General features: G+C 39.8%; 1 protein-coding gene across 1 annotated transcript in view; it reads left to right on the top strand.

Annotated features, from left to right (window-relative positions):
- ATXN10 (ataxin 10) overlaps positions 1-3,333 on the top strand; it is a 105,268-nt gene extending 101,935 nt beyond the window's left edge. The window contains exon 11 of the mRNA XM_082076339.1: positions 1,490-3,333. Within this exon, the coding sequence (XP_081932465.1) occupies positions 1,490-1,677 (188 nt within the window). The 3' untranslated portion in view covers positions 1,678-3,333. The remainder of the gene's footprint in view (positions 1-1,489) is intronic.
- Positions 3,334-21,877: the final 18,544 nt, after the last annotated feature.

The raw sequence follows: 21,877 nt of genomic DNA, 5'->3' as shown, positions 1-21,877 counted from the left end.
CTTGGTCTTCTGTATTCTCAGTTTATCACTTCCCCTCTCTTAAAATGTAATCTTGTGAAGGCAGGACTGGGTCTTGTATTAAGAAAACTGCTCCTGCTACATTTTGTTATTTATCCACATTGCCTGGTGTATCCAATGACCCAGCACGAGCAGCTGCCTCTGCCAAAAGTACATAAGCCTAGGGAATGCTTGGAGGTGGCGGCAAGGTTGGCACAACAGTCAGTGCAAGGTGCACAGAGACAATGGCAAGACTGCTGCTGTAAGGATGTGCATGCGGTGGTGCTGGATTTTCCAAATACTAGTATGATAGATTGTGCAAGAAAGTCCAGTTCCTGTATATTGTTCTTTTGGCTGAAGTTCTCATTTCCACAACTGAGGAGTTTTCCCCTCTAGTCACCTCTGGCAAATACCCATAAGAATACTATCTTATTTCTATGCTTAGACACTGTCCTGTCCAGAAGACATCAAGGAGATGAGTAAATGATGCATATTCTTCTACTGGATGTGAAGCTACATGTAGTAAATAATTGGTGCCCTGCAGGCAAACCACTTTTGTGTGATTCAGAATGGCTTGCCTCCCATATGGGTAACTTGGGAAAGATTATATCATAACAGAGCTTTTCAGCTGCAGAATTGGGACTAACATCTCTGACACTTCATAAAATGAACACTGTAGTTCACTTGGAAGATGCCTGACTGATAATCCTGGGAATTTAAATCCTTTGTCTACAGCCCTGACGTGCACCTCAATCCTGGCCTCAAGGGACCACCTTAGAAGGTGAATGAGTTGCAGCCTGTGCCCATTTAAACATGAGCAGGAGCTACCCAGTGGTGATCATAGTGTCTGTTCTGTTGGCAAGTTTGTAAAAGGACCCAGGTACAAAGAACCAAGTTTAGGTAACATTAGGAGTTAAATATTTTAAGTGTCTCCCATATTATTTGTGCTGTTTTCAGTTGCTAACCTGGAAATGTTTCTCTTTTTTTGCATTTCTTCAACTTTTAGAGTGGAAATAATAGTTGTCTTCTTTCTCGTACCGCATTTATGGCTTATTTTGTTTGCCAGTTTGCATTGAAGTGTTCAGATTGTAAATACAGTGACTGACTTTTTTTTCCCCCAATCTCACTAGGAAGATCATTGGAACATTTCAATTAACTATAGTCTTGTTGTAAAACAGTATGTCCTTTTAATTCCTGTGTTCGTCTGTGTTTTGTTTTGGTTTTTAATTCTAGTTGAAACCTAATAAACTTGCCTGAAGTTAAGGGACATACCTCATTTAAACTTAAATTACCTCATATGCAAGTGTTTGCAGGTTCAGAGTCATTGCCTGTAAATGTCTTACTTTTTAAAACCTTTGATTTCTACTGTTTTTCTGGGTTTGAGGGATTAGGGGGGCAGTGGGGGCCCAGGGAGAGGGGCATGCGGTAATAAATTAAAATAAGCATAGTTTCATCTTTAAATCAATAAATGATCCTTAACTTTGTCCAACAGTTGTGAACCAGTGGGCAGTATATGCTATCCGAAATCTCACTGAACAGAATGAGAGAAACCAAGAGCTTATTGCGCAGATGGAGGAGAAGGGGCTGGCAGACAATTCTGCCCTTCAGAGTATGGGTTTAGAGATAGAGAAACGAGATGACAAGTTAATTCTGAGATCTGCTAGGAAAAAGCCCTCGTGAACAAAAACTGAAGAAGAGTCAAATCATTAAAAGAGGATTTCTCTTTTAAAATAGTTTTCCTTGCTCAGGCTATCAAGATTTCTTCAGTTTTAGTTCCAGTCTACTGGAAGTCTTACGTTCATTCTCAGACATACCGCCAAATGATACTTCTGCCTCACTATTGTAAACAAAAGAACACCCACACATTTTCTAAATACCTAGGTAAATTAACCTATGGAAGAAGATCCTTCTTTTCAGATGGTTGAAATTTCACTGCTTTCTTGTTTCTTTAGTAGAAAGATGTCATGCGTGCAGTATTGAGTTGTTATAATTTCCATTGCTGAACCCAGAGATAACTATCATTAAAAACTCAACAAAGAAATAACTGCTTTGCAGTCTGCCTTCTCTGTTTAAAAGATCTATGCTGAGTCAGGGCTCAACAATGAAATATACTCATTTTCAGTCATGGTGCTTAAATATCTCTACTTATATAAGGATCAGTGGAACAGTTGATGTACATAAATATTTAATGAATTAAACACAACGTGCCTTCTGTGTGTTTAAATTATTAGTAAATTGTCTTTTCTACCTTGTTACCTTTCAGTCTTCATGACAAGTATATTAAAAACAAAGCTGAGGCTGTTGTGGCAACAGATGCTACATTCCTTTGCACTGGGGCATGTCTCTGTTTTGGAGACTTCGGTGTTTGTTTGAATTTTATTTGTTCCTTTGGATGGTAAGTCAGCCCACTTTCCTTTTATTTTGCACTTCTCATGGGTTTTCTGAACTCTGGCAGACTGCTGAAGAGGTAGTTTCTCACTGTGATTAATTCTAGCAGTTTCTTTTCACCCCTCTGCCTTTCCAAAACATTGACAAAACTCATTTCCAGTTAATTAATTCAAGAGAGGCAGAAGAATGGAAGGCCCTGCCTCTTCATTTTGGGTACCCTCCTATATTGTTGTTGGACCCTGCCACTCTGGAATGTGGCATGAATGAGATGGAGGGAGAAGGGGGGTGAAGAAAGCGCGGGAGGGCACGGTTAACTCTGTGTGTGCCATAGCTTTGCCCTGGTAGCTAAGAACTGTATAATCCATAAGCAAACCAGGAGCTGCAGCTTAACGTTCCTAACGCTTGTGAATCATTGCTGTTGTTTGTTTATCTTCAGTTGTGTGTAACAGGTCCCAGGAAAGTTAAATTGTTCATGTTGTTGTCATCAGTTAATCCCATTCTTAAATGGAAAGGTAAGTTAATGTCCTAAAACTACATATACATGTAACAGATATTCAGCCATGTGCATCAGCTTTTGCTCCTCCAATTTGTTTTTTTATTTAAAAATGAAAAAAAACCCCATGTGGTACTTTGAACTAAGAAATATAGAGTAATACTTAAAACTCGTGGTGAGTACAGCCAAACTACTAAGGCCTTTCCAACTTAACCATAAGCTTTCAGTGTCTACCACACTGACCAGGTGGGACTATGGAATTGACTGAGTGGGATTTTAGTCACCTGTTGTTTTAAAAGGCAATGATATAAAACCGCTCTCTTTAGTCATTTAAGTAAAGGATGTATATAAAGGGATAATGGCAGTGGGAACAAAGACTGTAACTTTTGGTGCTTTTAGTGACTTCTTACCTTAAAAACAAATGTGGGAGAAAAGTGTCCTTTGCTTTAGTAAAGAATAAACATGAATATAAGTGAAGTGCTTTGTTTGCTTTTCAAAAATAATTTGACAGGAACATTTCAGCAACATTTCAACAACTAAAAGTTGTTGTGTTTATGTGCTGATTTATAAAGTCATTTGTTTTACAGGTAGGTGCCTTTTGCTAGCTGAATGGAAAAGAATGATTTTGGTTCTTCTTGAGCACGTGATCGAACAGATTGTGGTTTATCAATGATTTCCATAAGCCTTAGTTCTTGGTTTAGGCCAGAATTAATTTAACAGTTTAATTACTGTGTCACATAAGATCTACAGCTGGTTTTGTTTGGGTTTTTAAATTTTTATCTCCATAACACAATGGAAAATTCATACTTTTCACCTAAATGGTGAAAATACTTTCACCATTTCACCATACTTTCCCTTAATTTCATACTAGCACCTAAATGGCAGAAAAAAAACAAAATCCACTGTTAAGGAAAAAGAGGAGGGGGGACATATGGAAAGCCACATCGTTCAACTTTAAAATGAAAGAATTAAACTTTTGCTAAGAAAGGAACATCAAATATAATAGCACCTAGAAACAAAGTAATTTTCAGTTGACTAATTGCAAAACTTCAGACTTTTTTTTTAGTATCACTACTTAAGCAACTCATGGTAGATAATTTAACAAAGTGAGGAAAAAAAATGTAATTAGCCTGAACAGAAAATGAAGTTTTTGTGTAAGGAAAAAAATCCAAAGAATTTCCTTTTATTTAGGGTAATAAAGAGTTAAAATCCTGTTCACAAAGCAAATCCAGAAAGAACTTTGGTTGTGGAAAAAGCAGTGGGAGTCCCTTTTTCCTTTTAAGCAGTTGGGAATAAGCAGGGTTCTTTTTTTTTTTTTAACTCGATCGTTGTATACCCACCAATGGAATATGCACAAAGCCATAAATATAAGTCAGATAATAACAAACACAAATAAATAAAAGGGGGTTGTGTGTTTCATACGTAATTGAGTAATAGTTTAGTTTTCTAAATGGGAAATGTGGGGCTTTCACAGTGGAGAACATGCTGATTACTGTATTGTGAGTGGCTGGCTTTTGATTTTCCTAGATGGATTAATTCTCAGAACACAACAGCTTCCCTGTCCTCCCCCAGTGGAGTCCCAGTCTCCAATAGGCTTGTTTTATATGCTAGGGGATTAATACAGCACAGCAATCAGTCATAAAAAGCAAGCTTTATGGAGTTTGTAAAGGGGCAGAACAGTCAGATCAAGTCTTGTGACCATCTTATTGCTTTAGAATGCTTTCAAACAATAATGATTAGATTTTTTTTTTAGGTCTATTTTTTATTAAAAGGGAATAGGGAGTTGGTTTTTCATCTTAAATATATAGATTTTTAAAGAGCTTTCTTACAAATTATGAGAAATAAGCTTAAATGTTTGTGAAGCTCTGAATTTTTACTGCTTCTAATAATTTAGGTCTGTTTTGCCTAAAGCACTTGTAAAATACATTTTTAACTGTAAACAACAAAAATTAAAATCCCAGGCAGTTAATGCCATTGTCACAATGTCTTTATAGCAGTTGAGTTTATATTTTGAAGCAGGAGTGCATAGCGAGACTCCAAAAAACCTCTTATTTATTTGCAAATGAAAAAGTACTGAAAATATGAGGCTGTACCCAAAATTACCTTAAGTCTTTGTAGCTAGCCTTATCTATATCATTGTTTTACATTGACTTAGAATATGCTGTCATATTACAATACTCTAAGTAGACTTCTTCATGTTAAATGTTTAGGGGTGGGAAAATTTATGAAGCAATGCAGAAGAACTCCTTTTCCCTTTTCACTTCCTTCTTGAAATCCCTAAGGCTTCTGCAATGTACACCACTTTGATGTCTGCAAGTGGTGTTGGCAGCTGGGTGTGGGGAAGGGAGGCGGCGGTAGGGAGGGAAGGGGTGCTGGGGATGGGGATATCGTCGCCAAAACAGGGTTCTATCACCTGGTGTGCAAAAAAAAAGCCAAATTGTAGCACAGAGAGACAAGATATTGTTTATTACAGAGTCGCACAAGCCTAGATGCTGGAACAAAGCCAGCATGTCAGAAAGAGAAAGTAACAGCCATTGTATACAAAATCTTATTATTACATTCACACCCTAAAAAGCCAATTGGTTAGACATTTGCATATTGGTTACATCGTCGTTTTAGCGTATAATGAGCAATTTTCAGCTAAAGAACACTTTATCCAACAGTTTCGAGATACGTGTTAAAGCAACACTCAACTAATGGTGTGGGCTTCAAAATGCCTAAAGCTGTAGGGTCAGTAGTCTTTGCATTAATAGTTTGTGATTAGGTGTTTTGCAAGTCACTCTTATCTTGTCAGACTGACCTATAACTGAAAGGATTTACTTATCTTTAGGTTAGCAATTGCAGATAGGATTTATTCTTTGAAGTGATAATGACAATTATTCTCCCCTTTGATACACAGATGTATACAAATAAGTCTCAACACTTTTAGTGACTGCAACACAACAGTTCATCACACATTCCAGCATAACGTACAAATATAACAATTGCTAATACAATAACTACACTCTTTTAAGTGGTAATGACAACAGGGAGGGAAGGGAGGCTGGGGGTGAGGAGGGAAAGGGTTCCGGGAGTGGCGGTGGGAGGGGAGGTGTGGGGAAGGGGTGCCGGGGGTGAGGAGGGAGGGGAGGCCGGGGCTGGGGGTGGGCGGGCAGCGGTGCCGGGACCCCGGGGCGCGGTGGCCGGAGCCGGCGCGGCCGAGTCCCTCGGGGCTGGATCCGTCCCCTCGGTGCTGTCCAAGGTTCTGATCCCGCTGCCCATCGCACTGCGGATAGGGAGCTCTGCAACCCGTCCCTGGCCTTGGCGTGGAAAGCAACCTCATCGTTTGACCGCCACCGTTTTCCTAATTTCCTTCGGGGTTACTCTGCAGAATCACTTGAAGACAAATATTTCTTACTGTGTTACATGTGGAAGATATTTGGGTCTTTGTCGTTTATGGGCAGAGCTGTTAGAACTGTCTGTGTTTAGGGTTTAAACGATGCTTTCCGTGCTAAAATCTAGTTCCAGTTGCTTGTAGCTTTGGCCAGATCATAACCATTCAAGTGGAAGTTTTCCATGCTGCTTTAGGCTTAATTGATTTCTTTATGGGAACTTTCTCTCCCACTCATTTCTGATAAGATCCAGTAATTTTGAGAAATGAAAAACTGGCATTGTTTTTTGTATATGTTAATAATATCTCTAAAATATTTTTAACTATTCCCAATATAAATGAGGGTTATGTGCTTTCCTCTCTCATAATCTAGTACAAATTTGGCCACATTGTAAGCTCCTGAAACCCTGCGTTTATACATTGTATGTAGAGACTTATAAGAGCTGAGCTACTAAACATGTTGAATTTGCTTTTGCATTGTTGTTTTCCAGTCATGAATCCAGTGTCTCTACAGGGCATTTTCGGCAGCTGTTGCTCCTCACTAGTGTGATGCTGGCAAAAGAAATCAGAAACTGAGAGATTCTCTGCAGTTCTCTGAGAGCTGCCTGGTGGTGTCTATCTAACATGGAGTAGGAACTGGTGAGACTGGAGAAGGCAGCAACAAATAAAAATGGATCTCAAAGGGCGAGAGAGGGAGTACTGCAGGTCCAAGAGAGTACTACTGGAAGATGCAGAACATATTATCAGGCTGTTTGCAAAACAAATAAGGGAGAGTGACTATTTTGCATCGTTTCTCTTAGACTCTGACAGTTGCAGAAGTTTGCTGTCCAAAGGTATCTTTTAGGAAGAGCCTTCCCTCTCCAGACTAACATCAAAGCAATGTCTGCTTTCACCCCAAAATTATTTTGGGCAAGATTTGCTCTGTACTGCTTTTAGTTGCCTTTTTGGAATCAAGGATACTTTGCTATCTGGGTCAGAATTTTCTGCAGCCTTACAGCTTGCTCTAAAAGTAGTATATAATTCAGAAAATATTTAAGTAGTTAAAATATTTAAATAGAAAATGAAAAAATATTGAAATAAATCAGAGAATTATCATTTTTCATGTCTTTTCACAGGACAGGAAAAAGCAGCTGGAGATAAAGACAGATGGAAGTCCAGAGCATTTAAAATTAACCTCATCCTCTTTTTACTGCATGGCATCTCACCTCAGTTCAGAAGCACAGCTAATGCCTCACCAATAGAGATGTAGAGACTTCACTGAAAATCTGTAAGATGCACTGTGATTTGCACTTGATCATGCTTAAACTTCAGGTGACTTCCCTAACATATTTATGCTAAACTATAAAGTTTCCTATAATTTTGGAGTACAAGCCAACATGAGTTCAGAGACACAATCACACAAAAGGGTTTTCTGTTTGAATTTTTATTTTGTCATTCAAGAAGTATTTCAACCTGTCCATCCACTTGTGGAGTTGTTATGAAATGCCCTTAGTTTTGGTGGGGTGTTTTGTAATAATTCAAGAGTGTTCTGAATGTCTTAACGCTTTTTGACGTATGTCCATAGTCAATATTTGTTATAAGATGAACACTCCAATCTCTAATTTGTTTTTTTTTGGTGGGGTTCTTAAGAGGCTTTTTTCTCAGGGGGTTGTGAAAATGTGACCAGATTAGGCACAAAAGCTATATTGCCTAAGGAAAAGAATCTCAAAAATATATCTGAAATGTATGAGTTGAGCAGGCTTCTTAATGGTGGTGTTACATCTGAAACATAAGCACAGTAAATGTTGGTGATGACAGCTATTCTACTGTTGACCTCTTTTTCAGAAATATATGTCTATGGTGTATCCACAGCACAATAATAAGGAAAAAATATGGATTATGTAATTTATCTTTAATATCAAGACCTAACTTTGGGTATAGAGCTCTTTCAGCTGTTAGCCTTGTCAATTTTGGTTTTGAAATTGTGTTTACTGAATGTTATTATAATGCTGAATCCTTCTATGATTACATACCTTTTAAAATTCTGTCTTGTGAGAGCTACTTAATTAATGCTGATGAAAGCATTTTCCTGGGTTTTTATGATAAATTCTTTATTGCTTTTAAAAATATATTTTAAAAGCTTTGATGAGAAATCAGTTTAACACTGAGCATTAGCATGTAATGTGTTGTTTGACACATTTCTTACAGAACAGATGAAACTACTGTGTGGGGGCTTTGTAAGATAAACTGCTTGTGGGCAAATTGGGGAAAAAAAGGGGAGGTAAGGATTCATGACAAAGAACTTTCTTGTGGCTAATTACTTATATAATTCACAGCTTGACTAGCTAAAGGGTAAGTGATGATCTCTTCCCAGTAATTTCTGAAAATATTTTGCTGTTGGAAATGTTAGGGAGGGATACTGAATTTGGGTGGAGAAATGCCTGGGACAAACAGTGGAAAAAGTTATAAGAACCTGTCACCTTCTGTGTGGAGTTGCCTGGAGTTGTGGTTTTATGTTGCAATAACAGTGTCTTGTATTGGGCTTTGCAATGTATTTTATTTTTCTGGGGTTTTTTGGGGGGTGGGGGGAGAAGAATCCATTGGCTGCTTCAGGTTACCTGTCCATTAACTGTGGATGAAGTTGCCTACATTTGGCACAGAACTTTTTCAGCTGTTAATGTTATATGTAAGAATTAAAGTGGAGGAGGGGAAGAGCATGCTGGAAAAATACACAAGACAGGCTGACTAAAAAAGATTAGACCTAGAAGTACAGATATAAACAGTGTAAGTTGTCTGTGTTAAAAAAAAAAGTAAAGGCAAGCCTTGCACATCAAAGCCCTCTGGCATGGCAAAAGTAGCTTATTATTCAGGGGTGGTTTTAAAAGAAGAAAAAAATTGTTGATTAACCCATTAAAAAATCATGTTTTTCCAGACATAGGATGGTGAGTGGGTGAAATTTCTGTTCAGTTCCTTGCCCTCTTTATTCTGCACTATGCATTTCTTTTCATCTGCATGACTGTTCCTACTTTTGATTAAAAGTGAGGTTCAGTAGGCTGATTTATATGAACAAGGCAAAAAAATGCGGTATTGAGTGTGCAGTAGTAAATGCAAAAATATTGGGCCGACAATATTACTGAAAAGAAACATACAACTGTCTTGTATTACCCCATGTACCTTTTCAAACTCCTGGGGCAGCCCTCCTGTTCTGCATTTTCTAAGCCCATCATGAGAGGTTCTGCCAGAAGTGTTAGTCTTCAACAAGACTGAGCACTCTGCATCAAAGGCAGCCTTCCAGCCTGGCTCAGAATACTTAAGATAAAAGATTTAAACCCAGCTTTCTCTGTGAGATATGTGTGTTCCCCCTGCCTGTGGTTTCCCTCAATTCAATTTGAGATTTGTTTTCTCAGAATGTTTTGAGAAATCTTGGCAAAAATGTCAACAAAACCACTTCATAAGGGAATAGTGTATGAAAATGCCTGGTTCATTCCTTGGGAAAAAAGCATCCTTGCTGACCAATACCCATGAGAAGGCTCATTCTTAATGTCAACTCTTCTCAGCTGGACCAACAGGCTTGAGTACGTCACTTTTACCACTCACCGAAGGCAAAATGCATGCATGACACTGTTACAAATCACCAAGGCATCTTGCTAATAGTGTCATTAAAATTGCAGCACATTCTTTTTCGTTCTAAAATTTTGTGTATCATCCAAGTCTTTGCAGGGTGACTTCACTCTCTTTTCCTTTCCTGTCAACTCTTTGTTACAGGAGTTGTTCATAGCTGCATTTAGACAGACCTTGGCACCTAATTTCAACTGCTCTCTAGGCCAACATTAAATATTATTTAATAAGCAGGGGGGTTTGGTCACATGTTTTATAAAGAGGTGCACTTCCAATCTTTGGCCCAAGGCCATGTCTATTTAATGACACCAAGATGTGTCTGAAGAGTGTCCTCCTCAATTCTGTGTAATTTTCATTGTCAGCGCTTTATTCTAAATTGCAGCCATCTGTTCCGAGCCTGCACTCCATGGGTTAAAGTGTATTTTGATATTAGAACAAGCTTTCATTATGTTTTTCCTCTTTTCTCCCTACTCCCACCCCCCACAATTTGGAACTTTAAGCTTTCTAGTTAAGCTATTATGGTGGCCATAAACAGGTGCGTGCTTTACAGAGGCTCTCATTCTGTGGTTTCCACTGGCATCCCTGGCCTTCTGAACTCCCCTTTGCTACCTCCTTCCCCCTCAATAATTTTTTATGAATGATAGCTTTTCAACACCCTGGGAACAGCTTGTTGGGAAAAACACTCTTCATGGGGTGCAGTCAAATCCTACACATTTCTTCAAGGGAGTTTTATGAAAGGAATGGTACTGTGCTGCAGGTATGACGTATGCGTGGACCCCCTCCCCACTTGCTCCCTTGCCCCCCGCCACTATGATTGAATGTGATAATTTTGCTTTTTAATAATGCTGGTAGACTCTCTCGCCACAGGTGCTTCTCAATTAAAATCCACTTTGTTTAAAAACTGGAGGATTGTTTAACTGAGCCCCTGGTGAGAGTTGTCAGATCCCAGGATAGGTGACAAAAATAGATTGGTGGCCCTCTGGAGTTGCATTGAAAATACCATAGCCTGGGGTACCAGAGGGCAACATTCCTCTTAAAACAAATCTGCGAGTTTGAGAAGCCCTGGGTGGAATCCCTGGGAGTCGTCATTTTCAGTGTAGGGCTTTTTTTAATCCATCTTTTAGCATTTTGTTTTGTTGCTGCTATCCTTCTCCCCCCCCGCCCCCCCCCTACATTTCCCCTTCTTTCAACTATTGATTTGGCTATTTAGAAAATACAAAGGTAAAGAGAATATTGGGGTTTTTTTCCAAGAACGGTCTCTCTCTCTTTAGTATCCTAATGATATTTGCAAGAAATGAATTGAAATAGCAAAGCAGGGTGGTGGGGGACACCTTTTATATATGTATTTTAAAAAATAAATGTAAAAGCTTAAAGTATTGGAATTGAGAGATTTTTTCCTTTATTTTATTTTTAAACAGAAAGGAAAATTTACTTTGTTGTGATCTGATCTTTTCCCTGCCCTCTTAGACATGTATTTTTAGCATTTTGAACACATGTTAATGTGTCCTCAGATATTGCTTACCAAAGCGCTTTGAAATAACTATAGAGGGTGGATGGGATGACTCAGGGGACTGGTAATTGAATATGGAGCATTTTCACCTCGAAGTCACTAGTTTGAATTTAACCCAAGTTTCTAGCGACCTCGTGGTTACCCTCAGATGGCTGTTTAGTGGCCTGTCTGAAGTGAGTTGGTGGTCTCAGCCCAGCTTTTCGCAAACGGCCGTCCACATCACAGAAACCACCATCACAGTTCGTACTAATTAGCAGCCGCCTTGGCAGTGTTGGTAAGGGAGGCGAAGGACTGAATTAGCCATCGAGCTGCCTTCTGCTCTTAGAGGCGGTCTCGCTGAAGTGGAACCCAAGGCACCCCAACTGCTATTGCAGTATTGCAGCAGCTGAGTTTTGGCACTGTCTGGATTGTGTCTACATGTGTATATTCTCCCTCTGGGGAAGCTGCAACTTTCCCTACTCTTGAGATGTCAAGCTGTCAGTCGTGTCCACCTTTTGGTTTGGTTTTGCTTTGTCCTCTGCAGTTTATTGATTCCTGGGTTCACACAGAATCACAGAATGCTAGGGATTGGAAGGGACCTCGAAAGATCATCTAGTCCAATCCTCCTGCTGGAGCAGGAACACCTGGATGAAGTTACACGGGAAGGCATCCAGGCAGGTCTTGAATGCCTCCAGAGTAGGAGACTCCACAACCCCCCTGGGCAGCCTGTTCCAGTGCTCTGGCACTCTCAATGAGAAGAAGTTTCTTCTCAAATTTAAGTGGAACCTTTTGTGTTCCAGTTTGTACCCATTACCCCTTGTCCTACCATTGGTTGTCACTGAGAAGAGCCTGGCTCCATCCTCGTAACACTCACCCTTTATATATTTGTAAACATTAATGAGGTCACCCCTCAGTCTCCTCTTCTCCAAGCTAAAGAGACCCAGCTCCCTCAGCCTTTCCTCATAAGGGAGATGCTCCACTCCCTTAATCATCTTCGTTGCCCTGTGCTGGACTCTCTCCAGCAGTTCCCTGTCCTTCTTGAACTGAGAGCCCAGAACTGGACACAATATTCCAGATGTGGTCTCACCAGGGCAGAGTAGAGGGGAAGGAGAACCTCCGTACATGGCAGGTGAACTTTCCCACATACCCTTTATCAGTCAGATTAGTCCCCTAACATCTCTGCTAAGCCTACTACAGATAAGGTTTTTCACGTTTCAGTCCATTTGTTTCATACTGGCAATAGCGGTGGTAGCTGTCTGTCTCAGAAGTTTCCCTACTATCCGCATTGTTTTGCAGTCCTCTTTCTGAAGTGTTTTTACATTCTACCTCTGCAGGAAGTTTTCTTCTTTTCTGAAGCTAAACCACAATGTAGCCATTTTGAAGGTGTGAGGATAAAATAGATCATTCTGACCTTTTAAAAATATCTGCTAGGTTTAAAAAATCTTGCAATATATGTCTTGTATTTGGGGAGTTTCAGGGTACAACCCTCATATGTATGCTGTATAGTGCATTAATGGATTCCAGGGCCCACAGAGGATCCTTCTGCTGGTAGTAAGATTTTGTGTCGATGCATAAGTCTATCTGTGGTAATCCATTTGCAAGATCATTAATATTTCTACATTTAAGAAAAGTTGAAGTAAACATGGGGGGTTTTAAGCTGTAGACAATTCTTTCTGAAAATGGGGAATTCAGTATGCATACTCTGAATTCCATGCAGGGGAACAATAGTAACACAACTCTAATCAAAATACAGTGTTTTTCTTCCCAAGTACTAAACTAAGCCATTTCTGACTTTTTTTTCTCTGAGTTTTAATGTTAACAGTGGTTTCTGCAAAAATAAACATTCCCTCAAAATATTGGCAGTCCAAATTACGAAAGCCGAAACTGAAGGTAACAGTAGTGATCCTATTAGTTTTTCTTCTCTAACTTGAAAGAAATGGCTAAAGTAAAGAGCACAAATAGAAACAAGTAATGTAGATTTTTAAGCTTCTGATGCTTGGTATTGATAAAAGGGTAAGGAAGAATCTGTATAATAGGGGGTTTACATATTTACTTTCGAGGAGAAGGAGAGGGTTGCAGCTCTTGGAATCTGTGGTTTATATATACATATATATATATATATATTGCTACTCACTTCCAAGTAACTAGTTAGGCTGACTACCATTTCATGGTTTCTATTCATGTACTAATATATTATAAGGTTAGACTTCACTGAGACTGGATCCGTCATAGAATCATTTTGGTCCATCATTGAATCCAAACATAACCTAACTCTAGTACTAAACCGTGTTCCGAAGAACCTCATCTATGCAACTTTTAAACACCTTCAGGGATCGTGACTCAACCACTTCCTTGGGCAGCCTGTTCCAGTGCCTGACAACCCTTTCTGTGAAGAATTTTTTCCTAATATCCAATCTAAACTTCCCCTGGCCCAACTTGAAGCCGTTTCCTCTTGTCCTATCACTTGCTGCTTGGGAGAAGAGACCAACACCCTCCATGCTACAGCCTCCTTTCAGGTAGTTGCAGACAGCTGTAAGGTCTAATCTCAGCCTCCTTTTCTCCAGGCTGAACAGCCCCAGTTCCCTCAGCTGCTCCTCATCAGACTTGTGCTTCATGTTGTGTATCTTTCTGCTGTTTTTTAGCCAGCAGGAGGATATAAGGAGGCTGGTGGAAGAGCAGCACTCTAGCTGGGAACAACACACCTGGAGGTGAAGGGAAGCCTGGCTCAGGGCTTTCTCTTGCATTTTGGACAAGCTCAGGAAATTAACTCTGATTGGAAGGTTCTACATGGAGAATCCCACAGTGGCTGGGGTCTTGAGCAGTCCAGAAAAAGAGGCAAAAATGGCTTATGTTTACAAGTTGGAAAAAGTGAATTAAGCCAAGAAGGTGTTTGGAGTGATTTGCCTCAGCTGTGAAACAGTTGATGGTGGTAGAGCATTCCTTCCCTCTTTAAGGCGCAGGCGGGTAGGAGAACTGTACACAACACCACTCTGAAAGTGTGTCTTCGAATAAGTGTTCACAGTGGAAGTACTGCGCATCTGGAGGAGGTGAAGTCTTCTAAATAGTTATGGTTTTACAGAGGAGGTCATGCTCTCCTCTCACCAAGGAAGGAGATTAAAAGAACTGAAGTGGAAACAGTTGGCAAGGCCGGTCTCTCTTGTTGTCACAAGAGCGGCAGGAAGGAGGCCTCCAAACAAACCCAAGCCCCGGGAGTGAGGCATTCACCGTTTCTTCCTGCTCACATCAAATTCTTGTTCAAGGCATTTCCAAATAAGGGGTAGGAGCTGAGCGCTGCAACCGCAAGATGACAGTGCAATGCTGTTAGAAACCAAGACTCCTTTTTCCTTCCACTTAAAATAATCTTTGTTCAGCCATGAGTCGAAGTGCCCTGTAACCTGCCATGCTCTGAAGTAGACTGACAGAAACCTATACAAATCCTCCTGAAAAAATAAATGGTGAAAAAAAGCTTTAACTGGCAATTCCAGAGTAAGAATGATTAGCAAGTTGCACTGTTGAGTTAACATGATTTTAATCATGTGCTGCTTGTTAATCTTAAGGGAAAAAATGCCACTATGTGTCCGTTGTGTGAGCACAAGGTGCACAAAAATAACGTAAAAGAAGTATTTTTTGCATAATGGTACCAGTAAAAAAAACAAACAAACGAGAAAGAGGAGCAAAATTTCCTGGCTAATATGAGTTAGCCTGAGGTCAGTGGAGCTTTACTCATCTACACCAGCAAAAGTCTGCCTTGTCACCCATCCCCTCGAAGCCCTCCCCATTACCTTGCCAACATTCTAGGAGTAAAAAGCCATGGAATAGTTGTTGAGATGCCTCACAGAAGTAAAAAGCAAACCAATGTGATACTGAGGAAAAGAAGGAAAGAGCACTTTTAGCATTTAAGACTAGAGCAGTGCTGTCAGGGTGTGAGCAGCTTTGAGTTGCCAGTACTTGAGCCCACTTTCACTTGGTATGAACTTTTAAATATTCTGAAACCTTTCAGTGATGTTTTGATTTCAAAAGCTATCTGGTGGCCTAAATGTCCATACCCAACAATTAAACCAACAAATTCAGAGGCCAGTCTTTAAAGTTCTGAGCTTCAAGCGCTACCACTAGTGCATTATTCATGATTTGTTTTTTGCCTTTGATATCTCTCTGGTGCGATCTATGTAGCAGAAAAGAACCCACATCTGTCTGTTTACACCAGCCTGGAAATTCCTGTGGGCAACCAAAAAAGTCAACCACAAATAACTGCTGGGCTACCAAGAAACAGAGTATCTGGAGTGCCTCCACCCACCTGCCATTGGGCAGATTTCTAAGTCTTAGTTGAAAATAGGAGAAATCAGATTGGGGTGGTGGGAGGAATAGAGCAAGGGCTGGGGGACAGGATCCATTTGGAAATCTAACCTGAAATTAGCTGAACTAGTGTAATTGTTGGTTTTGATTGTTTTTTGGGGGGTGTTTTTGGTCTTTTTCAAGTGTAGTCAGTTACATATGGGCCCTGAGCTGAGCATCACATCATGACACAGTGCATCTCATTGAATCAGGTCTTTTGACTTGTGGGGTTTGGCATTGAACTCTTGTGCTAAGAATGGTCACGTTCCTCTGAGCTGCATCTTGAGGAAAGGTGGATAGAAAACACCCCATAAACCATTTTGAAAACTCAGGAAAAATTCTCCAATTGGATACTAGGAGAGGCTTTAAATTCCAGTTCTGCCCTAGCTGGTGGGGGCTGTCTGGTGATTCTCATTTTAACTGTGGGTGCTCTTTACATTGTTATGGGGTGTCATGGGAGTTACAATTTTCATTGGTTTGAAGAGCTGCTCAGCACATCCAAAAGTGAATCAAGACCTTCACTTACCCAAGTGTTTTTATGCATGTACCCAAACTAAAGTAATTGGACAGCCTTCTCAAAGTCAGTGAAAGGAGTTATGTACTTAAAAGTAGGCATCCAACAAGCTGAATCTTATCCTATGACTCTTTGCATCCTTGAGATGTATGGAGAATGTTCCTATTTATAGAGTTGATCCTGTATTGTGCTACTTTATTTGCAATATTCACTGAGGTCTTAACTCTGCTTTAACTATTTTTCATCTCAGACTAGTATTGAACCTACTTTTAACTTGACACGATTAAAAAATAAGGCTATAGTGCAGATGGTACAAAGATTTCATTGTCTGTAAATATTTTTTTCAGTCAGGTGCTGTATCTATTTTTCTTGGTGAGGTAACTTCACCCTGATGCAGATCACCTTATGTACTGAACCATACTGCACTTACATTGACTTGACTCCTTGGAAGTTTGTTACTCTTGCAGACACTCTTCCTGTGTCTAGGTAGCAGTTTTTCCTTTCTAATTGTGTTCAATTTTCTGATAAATACTTCTTCTTTGTTCTTTTTTTTTTAAGTAAAATGTCATAATCATTTTTATGACGAAAAAACCTACATTTGCTAGGATCGTATGGCTAGGACCTGGACCCCTTAAAAATAAAAGTTTAAGCTTTTAAAAAAGCTTTTTTAAATCTAATATATTTTCCTAGTCTTTCTCTTAAATAAGAAACCCAAAAACTTGATTTTTTTTTTTTTTTTTTTTTATCACTAGAGCAATTTTTGGATTTCGGGTGCTTCTTTGGCTCTTTCTGACTTCCTCCCTTGTGCCGTTGGTCCTTATTGTGGAAGACGGCCACAATTCCTCCATTTCGTGCAAATTAGAGGTAGTGCTGGGGTCCCTGGCAAGTTCCCAATACAGGTCTCAGATGACTTAAATCCTTCCCATGGGTACATCGACACATTATTGAGCAATTACATTCTCTTGTGGCAGTCATCTGTGGAATAAGTAAACTCCCTCTATTAGCCACACAATGATATCATGCACCATAAATGCATGCTTGGCCTCCATTGTGTCAACAATCAGTTACATTCTCAAAGGAAGAAATGCGAATATAATTCTAAAACTACACTGCCTAATGAACAGGTCAGATTTATTACCTGTTTCTACCTTGAGAGGGAAGATTAAACTAAATTTAAAACACTACTATAAAAGAAGAAAGCATACAGGTAAGCATAAAGTTGTTATTGATTCATTGTAAATATATTATTAACTTCTGGGATGGGGAGTGGGAATGGAGGCCAAAAGAGGGGAGTGATTTACATTCAGATCTTTTTTTTTTGAAAGCTAGTCATAAAGATAATTTTCTCATCAGTTTTTGCAAGACTATGATGTACATTACTGATCATTTGTGGATCTGCTTGCACAAACAGCATATTTACACAACAAGATGTCTAGTAACACTCTCTTGAAAACTGGGAAATCTCTGGTTACGCAGTATAGTGTACAGTTAATGTTGTAATAAGTCTTTTTATTCACCCTTTTAAAAACATGTATGTAAATTTTTTTTAAAGCTTTGAAAACCTCTAAGGGCAATGTGTATCTAAAAAGGTGACCTAACTTTTTGGGTGCCCTTTAATAGCATACGCTACCTCTCATTAACCAGAGGGGCTGTGCTCGGATGTTTTCTTCAGCCTTCATGTACCTGTGTGACATTCAGTGATGTAGTTGAGGCTGAGCATTCTCACTAATATGGTGGTTTAATTTGGTATCCTGTGAAACTGCATCCAGTGATGTCTATGTAACGTAAAGACTGGCTTCCTATACCCATTCAAGAGGAACTGGGAAGGTTTTAAAGCTTCTTACTGTTCTCAGATAAATTTAATGGCCACCAGGTGGGTTGGGACCTCTGCAAGGGAGAAGCCCAACACTCTCTTCTGCCTGGGTCACCCTGAAGATGGAGGTGGGCAATGCTGAGTGTCCTACACACAAGGCCCATCAGGGGTTGTTTCCCATGGATCATATATTCTGGCCAGGGACAGAGCACAGATCCCAGTGTGATTTTTAAGGCTTTAAAGTATTATTCAGTCTGGATGAATGATTACCCTTTGCTTTGTCATCAGAGAATATTTATGACCGTCGAAGCAAGGCTGAGTTCCTGGAGACGGGATAACACGTGGCTTTATGCTGCCAGACAGAGAGTTCCTTCTGGTGGTCACACCAATGTTTTTTCATACTCCCACGGACACCGCAACTTTTTTGGATAAGAAAGAAGATGATGGAACACAGATGAGGGAAAGAAATGGCCTCAGAGAACTTGGATACGTGGGGGTATTTTTACCCTTTGGGGTTTTTTCTTCCTGAATTTCAATGAGTGACTTATTGGAAACTTGTTTGGGTTTGAAGTGTTTTGTTCTTGTTCCACACACACAAAACTGTTTTGGGTTGTTTTGTTTGTCTTTGTTTATAATGCAGCTGAGATAGGGTGACTTGATATTTTTAAAATAGAAAACTGATGCCTTCTGAGGGAATGGGGGGAACAGAGGAGGACTTTGCTAGCTGGAAATATGGGTCATGCCAAGGACAACTTGTTGCTATGAAGAATGTGTTGGACATGGTGCGGGGGAGGATTTTTCCTCACTTTCTTTTAAGGAAAAACCTAAATTAAACTGTTCAAACCCATGACATCAGCAGCTATCAGGCACTGAATACCAAACAAATACCTTCTATTTCATTCACTGCTGTCCTGCTATCTCCTATCACTCCCTTAAAATAAAATTTTTTTAAAAAATACATTCTTATTGTTGAGGCAACAAAGTTAATGGGATCAGAAATCCTATTTTTTTAATTGCTAAGCAGGAGAACCCTCGCAGAAAATGTTCAGCATCTTGGCCCTTTTCATTTTAGCAATTACTGGAGCCTGTGAGCCACTGTGAATGTAGGAGCATGGTGTTTTGGAGCCTGGTAGGCATTGGATGCTGCCCAGTGCACCCAGGTGTAATAGCAAATTGTCACAGAAATAAATTCTCAATAAATTGTCAGATGTGTTGTGGAGCAGCAGGATAATCTGCCAATGGCAGAGAGTCTTCCAGGGATTACTGATCCAATTAACATGAAGAGTCTCCACACAAGACCTGTTTGTTTTTACTATATGCTTCTTAAGAAGAGCACAGTCCCCTTTTCCACATTGTGCAACCAAATTCCTGAATAGCACAAATAAGGTATTCTGTTTTTTTCAAATGACCATCTTTGGAATAACTTCAAAGTTGGAAATTAGTACTTCCTTGGCATTTTGATGACTGTAGTAAGGCAAATGCTGTGAGAATGGAAGGCATAACTAAGGTACTGACAAATGATCTCTGTAAGGTAAGTATCTTATAGTTCTCTTTTCCTTATCTGCTGTGATTGCCATTCCACAGCTTTCTCACTTTTCTATGGGAACTGGTCAAACTGTAAACAAGGACCAGAAATTATTGGTAGTATTGAAATAAACTCCGTTGTTCTGAGATTTCTGAATAAGACATTCCCACTGGTGCTGGTGGGGCTCAAATACAAATTCAGATAGGCTTTGCTAGTTCCTGATGGTGGGCTAAGAGGGAGAGACAAGGTGGCATTTGTTTTACATATCCGTTGTCACCTGATTTTGATTTTGTTGTTCAGAAACAGTTGAGATTTCATGTATTTCAAGAAGTTTAGCAAAGGTGCACTTTATGCAGATTCACTTCAGATGTCAGCAGATGCTGAGAGAGCCAGGAAATATTGTTGGACAGGGCACTATTACAGTCATTCTGTCTACCACTTCCTTTCAAACTGATGTAAACAAATGCATGTTTTTGTGTTCTTTCCCTTGGGAAAGGGAGAACACTGAACTCAAATGATCAATATGTGGTTTTTTTCAATGGTTACTCAGGAAACTCTATCCCAAAAATCTTTTTTAATCACAAGTTGTCTGGCATTCATTGACAGGATCCAGCTTTTCATTTTTGGTCTACTGTAAGTTCTGGCTAATAGGAACAAATCTGGATGATCTGGTTTATGGAACAATAAACTCAGGTATGTGTGTGTTGGTGAAAATTAAGAAATTTATAAAAGGGAAATAATCACTGTTTTTAAAATGGTGATTAGTTTTAAATTTTATATGCACTGTAGGCTTCCAGATTCTTTTCTTGATCTACATAAATATTTTTCCTGTTTGTTTTATTTTTTCCCCAGAATTTTTAGGAGATTTGTGGAAGTTGGATTTGATGGCTTCTGAACCACTTTGATTTCTTTTTACTTAGCAAGAACCTGTGGCACTCCATGTGTGAATGCAAGGTGCAGCAAACTGTTCTGTAGCAATCAGTGCCAGGACACCATGGTATGCAATTCCTGGATTGTATTTCTGGTGTGTGCTTTGCAGCTCTAGACAAATCAGATCAGGGCGGCTTCAAAGACACACGTTTGGTGTTTATTTCCCTTTGACACACAATTACATGAAGTGGTTAACAGCTGGTTGTATTTCTCTGAATCCATCCTGTACAGTCTTTCAGTTTCCATATTGTCAGTTATCCCAAATAATAGGTGAAAGCTTTGGAGGTTTTCTTCCCTGGAATTTAAGTTCTGCAAAAATATAATGGCAGAGGTGACATTTACTGGATGGTCCCCCCAAGGGCACTGGCAGCTTGCTCCTGCAGCTGGATGGAGCTGCTGGGCACCAGGGTGATTATGAACCTCCCAGGTCGTCTAGGGAAGGGGCTTCTGAACCACAGGAACCTTCAAGACACTAATGGAGAGAGAAGACTCACACACCACACTTAGGTCAGCAGTTCTGCTGCTGGTTTTGCAGGTTTAGCAAACAGATTGTGAAGCACATCGTGTCCGAGAGGTTGGGAGGTCTGTGGGCTTGTGTTTGTAGGGCTGGAGACACGTAGGCTGTCAGTGGGAACAATGGCAGAAGGAGTCCTGGACCTCCATCCAGGTTTGAGAGGTGGGTTAGGGCTTATGAGGCTGAACCTGGGGGTTATCAGTGACAAGAGCTGGTGTTTTCTAGTGGTATCAAGAACTCATGGTGAGGGCAAGCAATATATAGAGGTACAAAATAATAATACAGGTTGGATGACACAATAGTCTTGTAGTTCAGATAGTGGGGAGGAATCAGGAGTTCTTGGATCAGTTTTTGACTTTGCCACAGACTTCCTGTGTTACTCTCAGCCAGTCACTTAATCTCTGCATCCACCACCTGGGAAGCAGCGAGGCTTGGAGCACTTTGTGTCTCTGAAAGCATGCATCTGATGTAGTTGTTATTATAGAAGTTATATATTAAGGAACAGTTACATTATTGTAGAATAAAACCATGCCACATCTATTTTCACTGTGAACTTTGTTCTTTTCATATTACATTGTTTTTCAGCTAAAACAATGTTTTCACTGCATAAAATTAAATTAAGCAGAAGTTCATGATACATGCAATGAGAGCCATACTTGTAGATCTGGTGTCTAACACTAAAATAAGAGATGCACATTAAATGCCACTGCAAAGACCTCAGAGCTGATTGCTCAATAAAACGAAGCTCAGGTCTGGACATTGAAAGTAGACAAATAACATCAGGCTCTTCAGAGATCAGTGTCCCAAAGCTGTCTGAAAAGTTCAGTACCTTGTATCTAAATGTAGACACTTCTCATCCACTTGTCGACAAGCATGCTGAGCCAAATTCTTTGTTCAAATTTCCATTAATATTCT

Source organism: Streptopelia decaocto (genome assembly GCF_964273445.1).
Source record: "Streptopelia decaocto genome assembly, chromosome: 1".
Lineage (NCBI taxonomy): Eukaryota > Metazoa > Chordata > Aves > Columbiformes > Columbidae > Streptopelia > Streptopelia decaocto.
The sequence above is the reverse complement of the archived record's forward strand: the minus strand, read 5'-3'. Positions and strand labels throughout refer to the sequence as shown.